Source organism: Notolabrus celidotus, chromosome 12 (genome assembly GCF_009762535.1).
Source record: "Notolabrus celidotus isolate fNotCel1 chromosome 12, fNotCel1.pri, whole genome shotgun sequence".
Classification (NCBI taxonomy): Eukaryota; Metazoa; Chordata; class Actinopteri; order Labriformes; family Labridae; genus Notolabrus; species Notolabrus celidotus.
Genome location: NC_048283.1, coordinates 22,478,688 through 22,498,324, shown reverse-complemented (window position 1 = coordinate 22,498,324; position 19,637 = coordinate 22,478,688). Strand labels below are relative to the sequence as shown.

At 46.3% G+C, this 19,637-nt stretch overlaps 1 protein-coding gene across 2 annotated transcripts in view; it reads right to left on the bottom strand.

Annotated features, from left to right (window-relative positions):
• Positions 1–767: 767 nt before the first annotated feature.
• dyrk1b (dual-specificity tyrosine-(Y)-phosphorylation regulated kinase 1B) overlaps positions 768–19,637 on the bottom strand; it is a 42,533-nt gene continuing 23,663 nt past the window's right edge. For both annotated transcript variants that reach the window (XM_034697067.1, XM_034697066.1), the window contains exons 2-13: positions 9,209–9,375; positions 6,699–6,818; positions 6,424–6,612; positions 5,500–5,647; positions 4,908–5,057; positions 4,432–4,568; positions 3,904–4,050; positions 3,646–3,786; positions 3,438–3,558; positions 3,127–3,309; positions 2,909–3,012; positions 768–2,197 (exon numbers count right to left, since the gene is read on the bottom strand). In XM_034697067.1, the coding sequence (XP_034552958.1) occupies positions 1,682–2,197; positions 2,909–3,012; positions 3,127–3,309; positions 3,438–3,558; positions 3,646–3,786; positions 3,904–4,050; positions 4,432–4,568; positions 4,908–5,057; positions 5,500–5,647; positions 6,424–6,612; positions 6,699–6,818; positions 9,209–9,277 (2,025 nt within the window). In that variant the 5' untranslated portion in view covers positions 9,278–9,375 and the 3' untranslated portion in view covers positions 768–1,681. The remainder of the gene's footprint in view (positions 2,198–2,908; positions 3,013–3,126; positions 3,310–3,437; positions 3,559–3,645; positions 3,787–3,903; positions 4,051–4,431; positions 4,569–4,907; positions 5,058–5,499; positions 5,648–6,423; positions 6,613–6,698; positions 6,819–9,208; positions 9,376–19,637) is intronic.

Sequence of the window (19,637 nt, the reverse complement as noted above, 5' to 3'; positions counted from 1 at the left end):
TGAACCTTCAATCCACCTCTGAACCAGCATTTCTTTATCTCCATCCAGGACTCAAACAGAGGAGGAGCTACACGGTAACATCAGCCTGTTCCACGGTCAACTGATCAACCTGCGACCACGAGAGGTCACGTGAGACAGAATCCTTCAGAGTGTTAAGATCTGTTTCATAAAGCGACCCGGTTGTTGATCATCATCCTTCACTTAACTGTCAGGTAGACACCAGGCACCCCGTGTGAGAGTGTGTGTGTGTGTGAGAGAGAGAGTGTGTGTGTGTATGTGTGTGTGCGAGAGAGTGTGTGTGTGTCTAACAGCCTGCTGGTGATTGGTGGTCTGCTCTCTGGTCGGTCATGTCGGATTACAGTCTTGTGGAGAATAATCTGAGTATTAATCTGTTAGTTCCTCAGGTGTGCCCGCCCCCCCTGCGACCTGTCGCTGATCTTCATGCTGACAGGAAGTGATGTCATGAGGTGTTGGATGCGAGCAGCAGGAAGAAAAGCGGAGATCTGGTGTTTGTTTGACTTTGGTGTGCAAAAGTATACTCTTTATTCTTATTATATATCCAACTTTATTTTGCCCCGACCCCTCCCCTCCACCCAGCCCCCACAACCGGTGTCATTCCCATGTCACCAGTTACTGTCACTGTTACAATAGCCAATCAGAGCTCACCTGCAGAAAGAAGGCAACCAAACAAAGAAGAGCAGAAAAAAGGGTTACTTTCAGTTTGTTTTTTCATGTTAAATAGTAATAAATACATTGAGATGCAGTGGTTCTTACTTTATCCTTTTCTCTTAAGCAGAAGGGTTAAAAAGTTTTTATTCTGTTTCTATTTCTTTTATTTCTTTATTGATCTGTGTTGGATCTTTAGCAGCAATCCGGACCAGTTGTCATGGTGATTAGCAGCACAGAGAGGAGGAGCTGTCTGGAGGAGGAACGCAGCCGGAGGAGGAGGAGGAGGAGGAGAGGAGGAAGAGAGGAGGAGCGGGGAGGACGAGGAGGAGGAGGAGGAGATCTGTGTGAGCGCACGGAGGGCTTCAGTGTCCTGTCACCTCCTCTTCCCTCCACCTCCTCCCCCGCTCCCCCCGCCAGAGGGAGGACACGCAGAAGAAGAAGTCCTGAACCACACGGCGCTGTCTCCTTCATGTGTATGTGTATGTGTATATGTGTGTGTGTGTGTGTGTGTGTGTGTGTGTGTGTGTGTGTGTGTGTGTGTGTGTGTGTGTGTGTGTGTGTGTGTGTGTGTGTTAAGACTGCAGTAATATGAACCAGTGTGACGGTGAACACGGCTCCTCCCTCGCCCCCTCTTCCTCCTCCTCCTCCTCCTCTCCAGGCTTCAAACAACAACCAAAGAACACACGCCTCCTCACAGCGGAGAGAAACTCAGAATATTAAACAACAATAATAATAATATGAATAAAAACAAACTCGTCACAATCATCCTCTCCAGCCCAACAGAAGACAACAAACTAAAACCAGATAAAGGAGAGTTTTCCCAGCATCCTCCTCTGCTCCCGATCCTGCTCCTCCTCCTCCTCCTCCTCTTCCTCCTCCTCCTCCTCCTCTCATGCAGTACAAACTGTCTCCTGCAGCATCAGTTCTCCTCGAGTCTCTGACTCGGCGTGTGTGTGGACTCGTAGTAGTTGTAGTTAAAATCGTATGGCTTTAGGGCATGGTTCAGGTTTTATCAAGAGTTGGCCGGCCCCTCGTCTGAGTCCGGCCTCCCTCGGCCCCCCGCGGCGGGGTTATTGTTGTTGGAGGCGGGGTAGTAGTCCTCGGGGGGCGGGGCTTGCGGCCCCGGGGCGGTGGGGGCCGTCCGAGTCCGGAAGGCGGACAGTCCGATGGGCAGAGCGAGGGGCAGCGAGGCCGAGCCGAACTGAGACGCCTCCATGGAAGACACCGCCCCGAGGTGGTGCAGCCCGAGGGACACGCCCACATCCATGCTGTCACTCATCTGGGGCGAGGATCCCTGCTGGCCCCCCCCACCGCCGATGCCCGTCTGCCCGCTCTGCCGCAGGCCACGCCCACCATTCCCGTGGTGGGAGTAGGTGGGGTGGGGGTGGTGGGGCTGGTCCAGGAAGTGGCGCTGGTGTTGCTGGGAGGCGGCCGGCTTGTGGAGCAGCAACTGGGTGTATGCTGGGTCCTGACCCCCACCTCCACCTTCACTGCCCGGCCACATCCTCATCTGCTGCTGGGCGGGAGCCTGAGGGACCACACACACACACGCACGCACGCATACACCCACACCCACACCCACACCCACACACACACACACAAAACACACACACACAGACAGACAGACAGACAGTGGTGAGAGGCATCCTCTTTAGGACCTCAAGTATGATCTAAAGATGAACAGAAGGCTCTTAAGGATCTTAAGGATCTGGATGATGATAGTTTGTTAGTTGCAGCCGACGCTCCGGCTGGTCCCTCTTGAGTCTTTGGACCTTGAAGCTCAGGCTGCACAATAACTCAAACATGAATCATTATCAGGATTTCAGCCTCTACATGATATAAAGTTGTGACGGCCATGTTGAACCTAAAATCTGTGGTGCTCTTGAAAACCTCTGCAAGGTTTTGGCTTCACTTTATGAGGAGCTGGCATGTCGTGACGAGCGTCGAGCCTCCTGCAGCAGCTTAGAAAGAGAACGACACGGACGGGCTGAAGGAACTTAAGTCAAAGGTCTGGAGCTGGTGCCATAAACATCTTGTCATAGGCATGAAACCTTATCTCCTTGTCTCCTCACTCCTAAGACAGATTCAGATTATCACTGCAGAGCCCCTGACGTTTCTTCCTCCTGAAAACCTCCTAAATGTAATCTACAACTTAATGCACGGTGTGTGTAGACTGAGTGTGTGTGTGTGTAGAGTGTGTGTAGAGTGTGTGTGCAGTGTGTGTGTAGAGTGTGTGTACCTGAGGGCTGGTCATCTCATAGTCTGAATGTGTAACAGCAGAGTTGTAGTAGCGGTTACTGTAGCGGTAGTTACGGTTGTCATTGGAAGAACCACTGGAGCCACCTGCAGAGAGACGGAGACACCAAGATCAAGATTCAATACACAAAGCTGCTGGAGGAGAGCGTGTGTGTGTGTGTGTGTGTGTGTGTGTGTGTGTGTGTGTGTGTGTGCACTGACCGGAGCTGGAGACGGAGCTGGTGGTGGAGGTGGAGTGGGAGTGGTCCATGGCAGGAGAGGTGGATGTGGATGAACTGGTGTTGGTTCCTTCGTCTGTCGTCTTCTTGAAGAAGTTGTGCTGCAGGGCGTAGAACGGGGTGATGCGGCTTTTGGGGTCATAGTCCAGCATGCGCAGGATCAGGTCTGAAGCAGGGACGAGACAGGACCAGGACCAGGGTTAGGGGGATTTGGTCAGTGAAATCAGATTTATGAAAGTGCATTTTTAAACATTAAACCCTCTCATAGTGATCAGATATTAAAGAGCAACTCACCTTTGAACTTCAGGTAGTCACAGGGGGCGTGTCCTGGTTCTCCTGCTCTCCGTCCCCCTGGACCCCCGGTCTCCACCCCCAAAATCTCATGAAGACGCCGCGTGGCCGGGGGCTTGTACTCCTGAAACACACACACATGAAGCATGAACACACTCTGCTCCGGCACAGGCGCACAGTGCCCCTCCTCCTCCTCTCAGGCTCTCCGTACCTTCTTGATGTCTTTGTTCTTCTTGACCGTCCACAGACCGTCCGACAGTTTGTCAAAATACTTCCTGGCTTTAGGAGCAGCGTCCAGCATGTGGCTGGGAGGAACCCCCAACACCTCCACTATTTTATTCATCTGGTCGACCTGGAAACACACACACACGCAGGAAGTTCTTTAACATGCTTTGAACACGTTATCACTGTGAACGTTCATATGAAGGGAGTCATGGCGCGGCTCTGCTACAGCGGATTGTGTCCTCACCTCGTTGGAGCCGCTGAACAGAGGCTCTCCTGTGTGCATCTCCACCAGGATGCAGCCCAGAGACCACATGTCGATGGCCAGGTCATACGGCATCCCCAGCAGCACCTCCGGAGAGCGGTAGAACCTGCTCTGGATGTACTGATAGATCTGAGGAGGAGGAGGAGGAGAGAGGTCAACATGTGATCCACCTCTGATCTCTTCCATTTACATGAAGCTCTGAGACTCTCAGGTTAGACTGCCTGCTGTTTCTGTCTCTGTCCACCGTGAGGCGCCATCGGCATCTGTCCCTGCTCATTCAGAAAATGACTCCTTCATACTGACGCTGAGATAATAAATAAGATCCTCGCTCTGTTGTGTTTTAAGACTTTACTGTCTCTGCTCTCAGAGTGTTTTTCTATCAGTTTATTAAGCTGAAGCTGTCCGTCTCATTACATCTCATTGTGTGTGTGTGTGTGTGTGTGTGTGTGTGTGTGTGTGTGTGTGCGTGTGTGCGTGTGTGTGTGTGTGTGTGTGTGTGTGTGTGCTCACCCTCTGTCCGAGCTGACAGGAGGATCCGAAGTCGACGATCTTGATGGCAGATCTTTTGGGGTTACACAGCAGGATGTTCTCTGGTTTCAGGTCGCAGTGGATGATTGACAGCTCAGGTGTGGCCAGGAATAATAACGCTGCGGACAAAAATACGTCACTTTTATTTTAACGCCTCATGTTTCATATTTTACCTTCATGAAGATGGAACACGTAACATCTTTAACTTCTAGTGAACCTGCGTTTCTCAGATTAAACTCATCTCCATGTTTGTTAAATGGAGTCCTTTGTCCTGTGTGAGTCCTCTGTTGGCCACTAGAGGGCAGACCACCATCATCTTCACCCTGTATAGTGTGTGTTTGTGCAGAGTGTGTGTGTGTGTGTGTGTGTGTGTGTGTGTGTGTGTGTGTGTGTGTGTGTGTGTGTGTGTGTGTGTGTGTGTGTGTGTGTGTGTCTGAAGTGTGTGTCTGTGCACACACCTGTGCAGAGCTGCTGTGCAAACTTCCTGGTGAGGTTGAGGGAGACTCCTCTGAAGTTGGTGTTCCTCAGCAGATCGTACAGGTTGTAGCTCAACAACTCAAACACCAAACACAGATGGTTCCTAAACATAAAGTGACGCTTCAGGTGGACTGCACACGCACACACACGCGCACACACGCACACACACACACACACACACGCACACACACACAGAGACAGAGGGGCAGAGAGATCAAGGGGAGAGAAGTTAAGATTAGAAACAGTGATCATGACGTCTTCAGATTAACATCCAGACGTCTCCTCATCCAGACAGTTCAGCTTGAAAAGAAAGAACTTGCAGAGTTTACGAGCTCGACCAATGAATGAACATGTCGACACTTTTTGTTGTTTTGTTAAAGTTAAAGTATCATATTTCTTCTGTCGACATAGATGAACTCAGATCAGCTCTGAACATGAGAGGAAGGAGCTACAGACCTCCAGCATGAGTCTCTACTGTCCTACAGCGCCCTCTGCTGGCACACCTTCTGTCTGCAACATGTTCATGAGTATAAAACGTGTGTGTGTGTCTGTCTGTCTGTTTGTCTGTCTTACCTATGTAATATTTCATCTCAGTGTCATGCTTGTTCATGAGCTCCAGCAGGCGAAGTTCAATCTGAGCCTGGTTTAGAAAAGCCTTTTTGTTCTTTATGATCTTGATGGCAACCCACTCCTGCTCGTGGTGGTCGTAGGCTTTCACCACCTGCACACACACACAGAGCAGAAACACACACATTAGAAACACACACTTTAACAACACATGTCCCCGTATGAACATCTGTTCATAGATGTTACAACAAACCAGACCAAACAGAGGAGACGTGTTTCAGAGTTAGCTTTAGCTTCTCCTCTCACAAAGAAACAGACTCTGAAACTCTGAAGCTCTAAACTCTGAAGCTTAAAACTCTGAAGCTTTAAACTCTGAAGCTCTAAATTCTGAAGCTTTAAACTCTGAAGCTCTAAATTCTGAAGCTTTAAACACTGAAGCTCTAAACTCTGAAGCTTTAATCTCTGAAGCTTTAAACTCTAAAGTTTTAAATTCTGAAGCTTTAAACTCTGAACCTCTAAACTCTGAAGCTTTAAACTCTGAAGCTCTAAACTCTGAAGCTTTAAAACTTTGAAGCTTTAAATTCTGAAGCTTTAAACTCTGAAGCTTTCAACTCTGAAGCTCTAAACTTTAAAGCTAATAACTCTGAAGCTTTAAACTCTGAAGCTTTAAATTGTGAAACTCTAAACTCTGAAGCTTAAAACACTTTAAACTCTGAAGCTTTAAACACTTTTAACTCTGAATCTTTAAACTCTGAATCTTTAAACCTTTAAAACTCTGAATCTTTAAACCTTTAAAACTCTTAATCTTTAAACATTTAAAACTCTGAAGCTTTAAACACTTTAAACTCTGAAGCTTTAAACACTTTACACTGAAGCTTTAAACACTTTACACTCTGAAGCTTTAAACTCTGAATCTTTCGGGTCCCTGACCTGTCCGAAGGAGCCCTTCCCGATCAGCGAGTCGATCTCATAGCGGTCCAGCCACTTTTCTCCATTTTTGACAATGTAGTCGTAGTTGTCGTCGTCGTAGCCATCGTTGTAGACCTTCCTCTCCTTCTTGGTGCTGCTGTCCTCTGGAGGGACCTGCTGGGCACGCCGCTTCTTCTTAGTATAGTACACCTGCACAGGTAAGAGGACAGGTTAGAGTCACGGTAAGATCACACATCTGCAGGTCAACACTGAAACGTGTTGAGTCTCAAACCCACCTCATTGATGTGCTTGTAAGTTTTGATGAGGTCTACAGAGAGTTTCCTCAGGGGGGCGCTGGCAGGGTCTCGGAAACTGGGGGGGATCCTCCGCTGGAGTATGGTCATATCAGATAGCACCTGCAGAGAGGAGCACACCTTCAGACACAGTTCAGGAAACACCAACACCTGACCACACAGGTACACAAGCTCACACTGATGACCTTTAACCTTTTGTTTGTTCTGCTGTGTTTAAAATCTCCTGCAGCACCAGAGTCTGAGTCAGTGACAGGTAATCCTGAAGGGGGATCTGTTTACCTGAATGTTTACACCTGATAATGAAATATTAGAGTGATCGATTCACTCTGAAGAACACTGAATATAACCTCTGCGAGCAGAGGGGATGCCAAGCAGAAGCCTCAGGCGTGGAGAAATGGAGCCGATGCAGAAGTGCAAAAAAGGTGAAGTTCCTCCAGTGTCCACATGAGGCAGTCTCTAGAATCCTCATGAGCCCCCTTTGCTTTATTCATACCCTCTGCACAGGGTCAGACCTGATTATATTAAAGGTGACATATCATGCAAAATCGACTTTTTAATGGTTCTTTACCTGAAATATGTTTCCCTGGCATGTCTACAAACCCCCCGAGAATGAAAAAAATCCATTCTGCCCCTGTTTTGATTTCTGCACCTTTCTGTAAATGTGTGTGAAACGAGCCGTTTCAGACTTCTGTGTTTTTGTTACGTCACAACAATATCTGGTCTGTAACAGGAAGTCAGAGCTCGGAGCTTGTTCAGCCCATAGACTGTATAAAATACAACTCAACTTCTCCGTAGGAGGGAGGCATGCTAGTTGTAGGCTGTCTTAATAAACACAAAGGTCGGTTTTACTCCCCACGTCTGCAGATTTGAAGATCTAGTGGATGATTTTTATTTTCCATGGAAAAGTGCTAGCGCTAGTTAGCATAGCTACACAGCTACATGTCGTAGCTGTAGCTGTAGCTGTAGCTGTAGCTGTAGCTGTAGCTGTAGCTGTAGCTGTAGCTGTGTACCAAGACACACGTCTACATACTGACAAATAAAACATAAAAAAACACAGAATCTGTGACCAATTGTTCAGAAAGGTCCTGCTGCCTTTCTGGCAGAGGTCGGTTTTACTCCCCACGTCTGCAGATTTGAAGATCTAGTGGATGATTTTTATTTATCATGGATAAGTGCTAGCGCTAGTTAGCATAGCCACATAGCTACATGTTCGTAGCTGTGTACCAAGACACATGTCTACATACTGATAAATAAAACAACAAGAAACACTAAATCTGTGACCAATCCTTCAGAAAGGTCCTGCTGCAGGCGCCTCTCCGTCAGAATCAGATTCTGGATCAGATTCAGAGGGTTGAAGTAAAGCGATCTGTGAGCAGCCGTGTATATTCAGCCAACATGTAAACATTAGATCAACGTGCTGGAGAGCCGAGGGCACATCCACTTCCTGAGGGGGCGTGGTCAGAGAGAAAACAGAGTGTTCTGAGGAGGGCTGAAGAAGAGGGCTTTTCAGGCATGCCAAAATCTGATTTCAAAGTGTTTTTTTGAGCAGAAACTTTTAAGACATGTTTTGGGGACCTCTTAGACCAATATATATTGATGAAAAAAGCGTGATATGTCCCCTTTAAAGCTGAGGGTTAACCATAGATTAGTATCATTGGGGGTGTAGCCTCTTTGATTGATAGGTGGGTGTGTTGGAGCCACCCTCTTCGCCTGTTTTTACTTTGTTTAAAACTTAAATTAGGTCAGCATCTCCAACACAGCAACGCCATCTTTAGGGTTCTTAAATCTGTCAATCAGTCTGAATTTAAATGATTGATCTATCAGTTTGGAAACATCTCCGGCTCAGAAGGTCATATCACCATTAACTTAAGGCTCTGTAAATAAAGTCAGAACTTGGAGCTGATTGGCTGTTCGCTTTGATTTCAAACCCTTCATCTGTCTAAGCCCGGCCTCTGTCAGCTGGACCTGACAGGTGAGGTTACCTGTGGATTCTCTGCGTGCTGTCGTGGTGTGCACAGTTTTAGATTTTAAAATCAGTCTGATAAGATCCAGTATGAGGATACATCGGTCAATATTTGTCCTGATGACAAACACCAACTCAAATAATGTGCCGTGTAACGCCATCAGCAGCTGGTCTTGATTAACTTAACGCTGAGATGCTGATACACCTGACTGCTGATCCAGAGAGGGGGGGAGGAGTCACCTGTTGGATAAATTTAAACTTAAACTGGTTATTCTCTAATTTAAAATCATAAACATGTGAACTCATCTTTATTAACGGCGTCCTGTGTGGGCTCACTCAGCCTCAGAGATCAACGCTGATTTAAATACATGTTAACACTGCCCTCTGGTGGTGCAGTGATGCAATGACAACCAACAGGTGAGACAGGTGAACTCTGAAGCTTTCCTCTGTGTGTGTGTGTGTGTGTGTGTGTGTGTGTGTGTGTGTGTGTGTGTGTGTGTGTGTGTGTGTGTGTGTGTGTGTGTGTTACCTGCTGCTGCTCGGCCATGGAGTGGATGGAGCTGAAGGAGGGGTGTGTATGTGTGTGCTGGCTGGTCATGGCTGGCTCAGCGAGGGAGAAGCCCTGGGCAGTGGAGGAGGAGGAGGAGGAGGAGGAGGAGGAGGAGGAGGTGGGCGGACATCCTGAGCTGCTAACACCTGTGGAGGGAGGGAGGGAGAGAGAGAGAGAGAGGGGGGGGGGAGAGAGATGGTCAGACAGGTGAACCTGGACAGTCTTTGTTAGCCTCTGTTTTCGGTACAACACGGTAACTGTGGCTCTGCTCCTGCAGCACAGTTCATCTTTGTTAAGCCCCGCCCCTTTTACATCATCAAACAGAAACACGTATAAAAAAGTTTCGGTAGCTTCATGAAGTTTCCGGCCTTACAAACAGTCCAAAACGGGAAAACAGTCAACACAGGTGGTGATTTAAAAGGAACATTGTTGTTGTTGTTGTTTTTATTAGGACCATATTTTGTAGGTCAGAAGCTGACAGAGGTTCTTAGTTTCAAAGTGATGTCATTGCAGAAGTGCCATTCATGTCCAGCAGGGGGGGACTCCTCTGATTGTATATCAGTATAGTCCAATTCAGAGTCACTGAGAGCAGGCAGAGGGGGTGGAGTCAGACAGACCTGGGACAGACATGGCGCCTAAGAAAACACACTTTACCTTTAATTACTATACACTGTACCTCTAAGTGCTACACACTGCACCTTTAAGTACTACACACTGCACCTTTAATTACTATACACTGCACCTTTAAGTACTACACACTGCACCTTTAAGTACTACACACTGCACCTTTAATTACTATACACTGCACCTTTAAGTACTACACACTGCGCCTTTAATTACTATACACTGCACCTTTAAGTACTACACACTGCACCTTTAATTACTATACACTGCACCTTTAAGTACTACACACTGCACCTTTAATTACTATACACTGCACCTTTAATTACTATACACTGCACCTTTAAGTACTACACACTGCACCTTTAATTACTATACACTGCACCTTTAAGTACTACACACTGCACCTTTAATTACTATACACTGCACCTTTAAGTACTACACACTGCACCTTTCAGTACTACACACTGCACCTTTAAGTACTACACACTATACCTTTAAGTACTACACACTGCACCTTTAAGTACTACACACTGCACCTTTAAGTACTACACACTGCACCTTTAAGTACTACACACTGCACCTTTAAGTACTACACACTGCACCTTTAAGTACTACACACTGCATCTTTAAGTACTACACACTGCACCTTTAAGTACTACACACTGCACCTTTAAGTACTGCATACTGTACCTTTAAGGTGAGCCTATCAGCTCTGTAACAGTCTCAGTTTTATTGTAAAGGAGTCTCATTAAGTTAACGTTGTGTTCTCATGTTTTGGTTCTCATGTTTTGGTTCTTGTAAAGTTTGTTCTGTTTGCTTTTGTAATTACTTGTCTGATGAGATGAATCATCTTCTTCACTTTTTCAGGCTCCATGTTTCTTTTTGTCATGCATGTTCTACCCGGCAACAGTATCTAAGGCAAAGGAGACTTCAGCCAAGTCAAATGATCAGAAACCACGAGTCAATCAGCCAACATGCAAGGATCATTATTTAGGATATTAGGTCTACACACACGCACACACACACACACACACACACACACACACACACTGTTCCCTCCGTTTGCAGCAGAGGAGCTCAGACATGTCAGAGTTCTGACGTATGCACCAGGAGCAGACTGAGTTATACGTCACAGAGCTACAGCCTGAGACTTCACTCTGCCACGCTGATGATGATACGGCTCTGATGCTCACTGCAGCTCACTGTGTCACACTGAAGCAAAGGAAGAGATACAAACACATATAATCAAACTTCCTGATGATTCTTTGTTTTTCTGCTCCCTGATCATCCTCCAACCTTCAGGTGAGGCTGCATCATGAGAGCAGGTAGTCACTGTTTGTTCAGTTCGACACTTCAGTGGATCTGTGGTGTGCGTGTGTGTGTGTGTGTGTGTGTGTGTGTGTGCACGTGCGCTATCATCGTCATCACTCAGTCTCCGATACTCTGACACCATTAAACCCGTTCCCTCTCTACACTCTGACCCCTCCTCCTCACCTAGAGGACACACACCTGTGCTGTGTGTGTGCAGCTCAGGGACACTTTATAAACTCCCTCTCTGAAACACACAGGTTACAGAGACACACAGAGACACACAGAGACACACAGAGACACACAGAGACACACAGAGACACACAGAGACACACAGAGACACACAGAGACACACAGAGACACACAGAGGCCTGAGCCCACTCTGTGATGGAGTTTGGAACAGACCTACAGGAGGAGAGATCAACTTCATCCTGAGCTGAAGTTAACTCCAGCAGGAGACTAACACGACGCTTAAGTCTGCAGAGAAACACGTAAAGACTAAAGGAGCTCCAACGTCTGTCTCCATGTTAAACTAACTTTGATAAACCTGTTATTTAAATTTGATAATAAAATGATGAAACTGTTTCTGCAGAGACTACCTGTCAGGTTTTGCCGGTAGAGGTTAAAGAGAAGTTTTCATTGAACATAAATCAGAGATCCACAGCAGTCAATCAGAGCGCACAGACACCACCTGATCACACCAGGCTCAGACTACATCACAGACCTGCTCCTCATCGTTGGTTCAAAACCACATTTTAATATCTGAAACTAACATTTAAATCAACAACTCTCCAGCTCAGCTTCCAGAAACAGTCACAGCAGAGATGAGAGAACACACAGAGAGACTCCTCCTCCTCTTTAAATCATTCAGGATGTGATCTAAACATGAACACATGTCAGAGGTGTCAACCAGCTGAATTCAGGACTATTGTTAACACATCATGATGAGATACGTTACACTATAACAGACTGTGAGCCTAAAACCTGGAGAGCTCCCCCTGCTGACAGGCTGCAGCATAGGTCAAATAAACATCTGTGAAACATGGCATCTGTCCTCACAGTCGCTGAGTTGATGTTTCTGTTAGAGGAGACGAGGTGACGTTAGAGGCTCGACCAGCCAGATCAACATGTCAGCGCCCATTGTGGCGGTCTTACACTGCCTCACCACTATACAGAGATGTTTTAAGTTTCATTAAAAATACTCATATTTTAATCATTACATCATGTTCTGAATCAATTCATCATCAGTAACATGCAGACCGGTGACAAGTGTTCATTTTGTTCATCGCTGAAAAGTGAGAAACATTCAATCCAGAATAATCCATCAAGAATAACTTAAACGGGGCGCAGACCTGGCCTACTGGTTAAGTTGCGCTGGTTAATCACCCGCATGTCACTCCCCAAGTCTCTCCCAGTTTCCTACACTATCCACTGTCCTCTCCGCTATCAATAAAGGTGTAAAAGCCCAAAAAATACAACTTTAAAAAAAAGAATAACTTAAACCAAACCTCCACACGTGGTGACGGACTCTTCAGAGCCGAGGTGTTCCAGTCAGAGGTCTGAGCAGACCCTCAAAGCTGAGACAGGAGAGTCTGCTGTCGTGTCTAAAGTTCAGAAAGTCAGCGACAGGTACGGACATGAAGTGAAGCATCATGGGGGAGTGATCGTACTCTGCTTGTTCAGGTCTGTGATGCACGCACGCTGCTAACATTAACAAGTGCATGAATGTGTAACTGTGTTAATCTGAGTGAACTAAAGTTTATTATCACCCAGATTTTATAATAAATCCAAAATTACATCTAAACGTCTTTATAGATTTGAATATTAAATAATGTTCCTGAGGGTCATATGAGTTCTTTAACAGAGACATGTTTTCTTTTACACTCATGTTGCTATCATGTTACATGTGGATTGCTTTCTTTGTTGTTGTTGTTGTTTTTTTTAAATACTGCTAGGAGGGAAGCTAAATGTGAGCATCCTGATTCTCCATGTAGAGCAGAGCTTTGAATACCTTTAAATAAGAGAACTGATGATTTCATGAGATCTGAACTGTGTTTATTTATCACAGAAACAATAAATAGCTCTGCTTCACTCTGAGCTCAGGGCAGATTATTTTATCATATGATGAATTAAAGGAACTCACTGCATGAATAAAGGTAAATAAAGTCCTCTACAGACCGACCCAGGATCCAGGTTCTTACTGTCTGTGGATCAGAGCAGTGATAGATGAATTCTTTGTCTGGACCTGTGGATTAAATCAGGTGTTTCTGTTTATACTCTGATCACAGATTATCAGTGTTTCCTCCTCAGCAGAGCTCCAGCGCTCCAAAGTAAGAGTTTAATTCAGGTCTGCATTAAAATTAGGTCTACTTTTACATAACTCTGATTCAGGACAGAGACTGGGAGCGAGCACACAGAATCACTGCTGGTATTAAAGGTTCCTCAGCTCACAAAGACTCTGAATATCTGTTCAAAAGCTGTGTGTGTTGATCTGAATGTGTGTGTGTGTTGATCTGAATGTGTGTGCGTGTTTGTGTGCGGTGTGATGAGGTGCAGGAAGTAATCCAATCAGCGTCAGAGGGCCTGGTGCTCTGGGTCCTGGCCTGCTTACAGATATGACACTGCTGGAGAGAGAGAATATCTGCCTAGTACTGAAAAATCTGCACCGTCTCTTTAAGAGAGCGAGAGGCACTCACAGCACTTCCTCAGTCTGGCATCCCCCTTCTTATGCCGCCATTGGTCGGGGCCCCCTCTTCCTCTGTCAGCTGATTCGCTGCTGGTATCTAAGGGCTGGCTGGCCAGCGCTCTATAAATAAACCCGGTGCTGTCTCAGCAACCAGCCTACAATACTCATTAGCTGCTCCTCTCTCTCCTCTCTCTCCTCTTCCGCCTCTCCGCTGCTCAGCAAGTCGCTCCAATCGCAGGCCGGCCTCCAGCAGGAGCAGCCTGACACACTCTCCCCTAGCAACCCGAGCCTCCCCACCCGCCTCCCCCTCCTCCCCCCTCGCCTTCATCATGCTTCCTGCTCCTCAGACCTCAGCCCTCCTCCTTTTATACATCTTTCATACATCCCTCCATCCTCTCCTAACATACATCTGTTCATCCATATGTGATCCAAACATTCCTCCATCATCCCTCCATCATGCTCCCTGCTCCTCACACACCTCTCCTCCATTTATACATCCATACATCCCTCCATCTTCAGCCCTCCTCCATTTATACACCCCTCCATCCTCAGCCCTCCTCCATTTATACATCTTTCATACATCTACACATCCCTTCATCCTGCAAACACACCCTCAGTATCTATACATCAGGGCCTGATCTGACCATCCCTCCCTCCCTCCCTGCCTCCCTCCCTCCCTGCCTCCCTCCCTCCCTCCATCTCGCTCCCTGCTCCTCAGACATCACCTCTACTCCATTAAGACATCAGGAACATAAACATCCTACGTCAGGGAGGAACCAGAACCTCAGAGACCCCTTAAAACCGGCTCACATCAGGGACCAGATCAGAGAACATGCACCTGAACCCTCTTTAACCAGTAGAGGGCGCCGTCTGTCTTTGACTTCACCTGCAGGACGTCATCACGTCTCTTACCTCTGTAGGTGAACCCAGGTGTACGAGAGAGAGAGAGAGAGAGAGAGAGAGAGAGAGAGAGAGAGAGAGAGAGAGAGAGAGAGAGAGAGAGAGAGAGAGAGAGAGAGAGATGATTATCTGCAGGGGGTGCTCCTACATCTAACACTCTTCCTGTTGACCTGTCCTTTATCTGTTTTTTTTTTGCTCCTGTCACATAACCCTGAGAAGAAGTGCCTGTCCTTTCAGAATAAAAGCATTGTTTATTATAAAACAGGAATCACAGTAAGTAAGAAAGAAGAACATTAACAAGGGAATCTCTTCTCTAAAGCTTGAACTAACCTGGATCCCTCACACCTTAAAGCTCCTCTGAGCCGGGTCTGAATGACCCGCAGAGCGCCTGATGATGGAAGTTATTTGTTTCTGTTTGGTGAGTAAACCTCAGAGAGGAACCTGCAGGAATGGGAAACGTTTGGATCGTCACCTCGAACAGAGAGAGTCTTAGCGTAGCATTAGCAGGTTAGCTTCAGACAAAAAATCAAGTGAACGAGTCGAATCACATCTTCTCTACATCTATCCCTTCATCATCTTCCCTCCTTCTTCAGATCTCTACTCTCCTCCATCCATCCATCCATCTCTTACCCCTCCATCATAACACATCCTCTCTACATCCATACATCCAAGTCGTTGTCTCTGCTCCTTCAGACCTCCACCCTGCGGTATATCCATCCTCTATCTTTCCCACTCCTCTGACCCAACATGTCCTCTTTTCATCCCTCCATCACCTCTCTCTTTCCTCATCCATCCTTCCCTGGGAGCTGTCTCTACCCGTGATGCTGTTGGTAAGAGTCTCTCTCCATCCCTCTGTCTCTAACTCCTCCGTCCTGCTCAGTATGTTTCTGATGTTTCCTCTCCTCCTGCCAACTGTCTCATCTCTCCATCACAGTTGTTTCTGCACAATAAGAGGACCTTATTGACTGTAACACTGACACACTGGGCAGACACACTCCGCTTCCTGCGTCCACACGACCAGCTGATTAATGATCAACAAGAAGACCGGCTTTACTCTTCCTCCAGAGGAGACGCAGACCACCAGGTGAGCACAGGTGTGTTTCAACACCACTCAGGTCAGGTGTGGTCTAAGAGAAGTCTAAATATCTACAGGACAACACTTAGAGGAAGCATACCATCAGCTTCACACCTGACAGAAATAATTAACATGTCATGAACAACAACAACAACATGTCCCAAACGTGGTGACGGTTTAGAGAGAAGTCTTTAATCCGGACAAACATCAGAGGAGTGAAATAAGAGGAGCCTGACGTTGGGACCGGTTAGCTTGTAGTCATTGTTTGGTGTCACCATGTGGATGCGAGATTCATCTTAACGAGCACAGAGTAATGTCCAAACTAACCGAATATACTCGCAGAGATGACGTTTTCACTCCGTTTGTCCGAGCAGTGAAAAGCTCTTTTCCAACGTGAGGATGTTTCAGTGTTTTCTCTCCATCAAACCAAAGGCTGAAAATATACACTGTCGGCGTTGTTACTCGACTAACAGTGATGCTAAGATGCTAAGCTGTGTGAGATATGACACAGCATTCTGGTGATAACTGAAGTCTGTCCTTCATCCACAGAAGGTTTGACGGAACAGAGACACCGAGGGGGGAAATCATCGACCACAACGTACAGTGAAAACAGGACTGAGGAAACAATATCTGCACGTGGAAAACAAAAGAGCAAAAGAGAGATAGATAGATAGATAGATAGAGAGAGAGAGAGAGAGAGAGAGAGAGAGAGAGAGAGAGAGAGAGAGAGAGCAGAGGATGCACTGAAGATGCCAAACTACCCGTTTAAGTTGGGACTATCTCCCCTGGTGTAACCCCTAAAATGTTAGACGTGGTGTAGTCCGACCCTTCAGCCTCATATGAGTCTGACGGTGTTTAAACAACGATCAGGCTCTGTGAAGACTCCGCCTCCAAACATCTTACTCACCTGATGAGCACACAGGTGAGCTGATCCCTCAGGGGCTGAATCCTGATCAGGGGTCATTTCTTTGTCACAAAATATCGATTTAAGTCGTGAAAAATAGACATTTCGAGGCCGTGGCGCCCAGCCCTACTGCAAGGCTCAGCTACATGCACAGAACACAGCAGACACAGAGCTCAACTTCTTCACATACACACACACACACAAAGAGAGAGATACAGAGAGAGAGAGACCCTTTGAGAAAGCAGTTTGTGGACCTGTTACTGATGCCTGTTACTGATGTGTTTGAACTCTGTGGTTTAAATTCAGTTTCACAGTTTAATCACTAAACTTACTTCTTTATTCCTCGTGTGAATCTTTTTATTTTACTGGCTCAGTCTCAGTCAGAAAAGTTCATTTAGTAACAGAGACCCTGAATTTAAAACCTTCAGGAGCGTGTATTAGCATTTTATGCATCTCAGTGCAGCCTCTAATCAGCCCTTCAAAATAAAATTAAATATCCGTAGTTAAAGGGTACAGGTGGAGAAGTGTTAATCAGAATAAAGCTAACATTGTCTATACCAGGGTGCATTCAGGTACAGTGCATCTAAATAACAGGAGAAAACAGACTGAAAGTAAGAAACAGGAGAGTTAGGGTTCAGTTTTATCCTTTATGATAATAAGGCAGACACACCTGTGCATGTTTTTACAACCACTGATGAGGAACCTTTAAAACTAGGGGGACCACTAAAGAAGTAACACATAAATACCACTTACAGAGACAGGATCACTTCACTGTACAACAGAAACAGAGTGATGTTCTCTGAGGGGGAGCGACACACAGACTGAACCTTCAGCTCAGGTACACAGAAACATGCCAACACATCAGACCGAGAACAGAGGCACAGAGTAATAATCAGTCAGGGTACGACCACTCACAGAGAAGACCGCAGTGTTAATAAACTATGATCAACAGTTCAACAGACAAGAAGAAGAACACGTTGAGTCTGATCACCAGGACTCTGCGACCCCGACACAGGTCACCAGCAGAGGGCAGGGTTAGTTTTTCCCGTTTGTCACATTAATCCTGATGTAATGAGAGAGATCTGAACACACTGAGCGTGTGAATGTGAGGAGACCATCACAGACTGATGAGACCTGATTCAAGGAATCAACCTGGTCCTAAAGGGGACACTTGAGGTACACCGTGCATCGACACGAACAAAGAAAGGACTAAATACTCTAAAGATAGATCTTATATTTTAAGCTGAGCCTAAAACTGATTCTGTGAAGCTGCATTCAGGAACACAATCCGAAAACTCCCAGAAGTTTTCAGACTGAACGCAAACAGATAAACTCTTCACCCCAACTCTACCCGGACGTTTTCCTGACAGCCACCACGTCATATCTGCACAAAGTCATGATGTGACCACAACAAGAAATATTCAGAGAAAGTCACTTCATGTGTGAGTGAGCGAGCGGGGCTTCTGACGTCTGATTCATGCAAACAGGATGAATATGAACTTGTGAGGATGAAGGAGGATCATTTTAAAGAACAGAGAAGACGTCTGTACATCGTCTGTAATATCTGTCATTATAGAGTCTCTGCTGCTTCATCCTCCATCACGTTAATGTCACAGTGTGATTCTGACGTCACTTCCTGACTCCTCAGACTCGCCCTCCATCACGTTAACGTCACAGTGTGATTCTGACGTCACGTCCTGGCTCCTGAGACTCGACCTCCAGCAGGGAAGCCTTCAAGCTTTGAGGGACATGTGTGAATGAGGAACTTTGGTGAATTTTGAGCTCCTGAAACTTTCTTTAAAATCTCAGGAGGGCATGTGTCAACTCACGTCTAAATGAGTCAACAGGAGGCTCTAAGTAGGAGGGTCAAAGGTCAAAGAGCAAGCTGCCCCTGCATCAGCAGACACTAAAGGTTGATGGTAACCTAATAAGAATTTCAGGTCGTCAGGCTTCAAACACGACGCTGAGCGACGTCAGAAGCTGCTGATTTACAAACTGCGAATAAAAGTGAATCAGAGACATGAAGACAAACACACCTCCACCTGCTTCAGGTCCCAATGTGACTTTTCTGTACCTGTGGTGTTAAAGTTAGAGAGTCCTAAGTCGTGTTCAAGTTTAGAGATTCAACACCAGGCACTAACATTAAGTATCACACAGGACTGAACAGTAAATACACAAGCTAATCGATATCAGATTGAAAGGAAATAAATATTATCTCTGACTCATTTCCCTCCGCTGAATCATCTCCAGCTAACCTGAAGGAGCTCAAACTTCATGTGACTGCATCAGCACGGTGAGAGAGGAGGATACCTGACCAGTAACACCTGCACACGCTGAGGAGACGACACATTCAACTTCTTTACATCCATTCAGATGGCTGACACGTGCTTATGTCTGATGTTCATGATGTCTTAAAGATGAAACTGAGATTGAATTAAATAAACTGAACTCCTCATCTTCATCAAGTCAAAGCTCTGACTCCTGTTTCACTGTCACAGGTGGTTTCAGTGACCATGTGATGAAGATCTAGACTTGATGAGGAGGAAGAGGAGGAAATGACATCACAGGCCGCTCTGGTGAAGACTGACAGGTGACACTGGACTTTAACTTGTCTCTGCTCTTCCACGTTTTATTCACTGAGCTCACCTCACCCCTCAGGTACGTCTGCAGCCTGACCTCTGACCTCTGTACACACCTGGCTGGGTCACAGCTGATCCTGTATGTGTGCTGCATGAACCGCTCTCTGTCGGAGCACACATCATGCTCCTCAGAGTTTTTTATACCTCTAATGAAATCTAATACGGGTCTATTTATAAATTAACCTTTAAGAGTATTTTGGTATCACTGACACTTCCTGTGGTTTCACAGCATGAGGACTAACTCTGCCTTCAGAATAAGAGCGCGCTTGAAG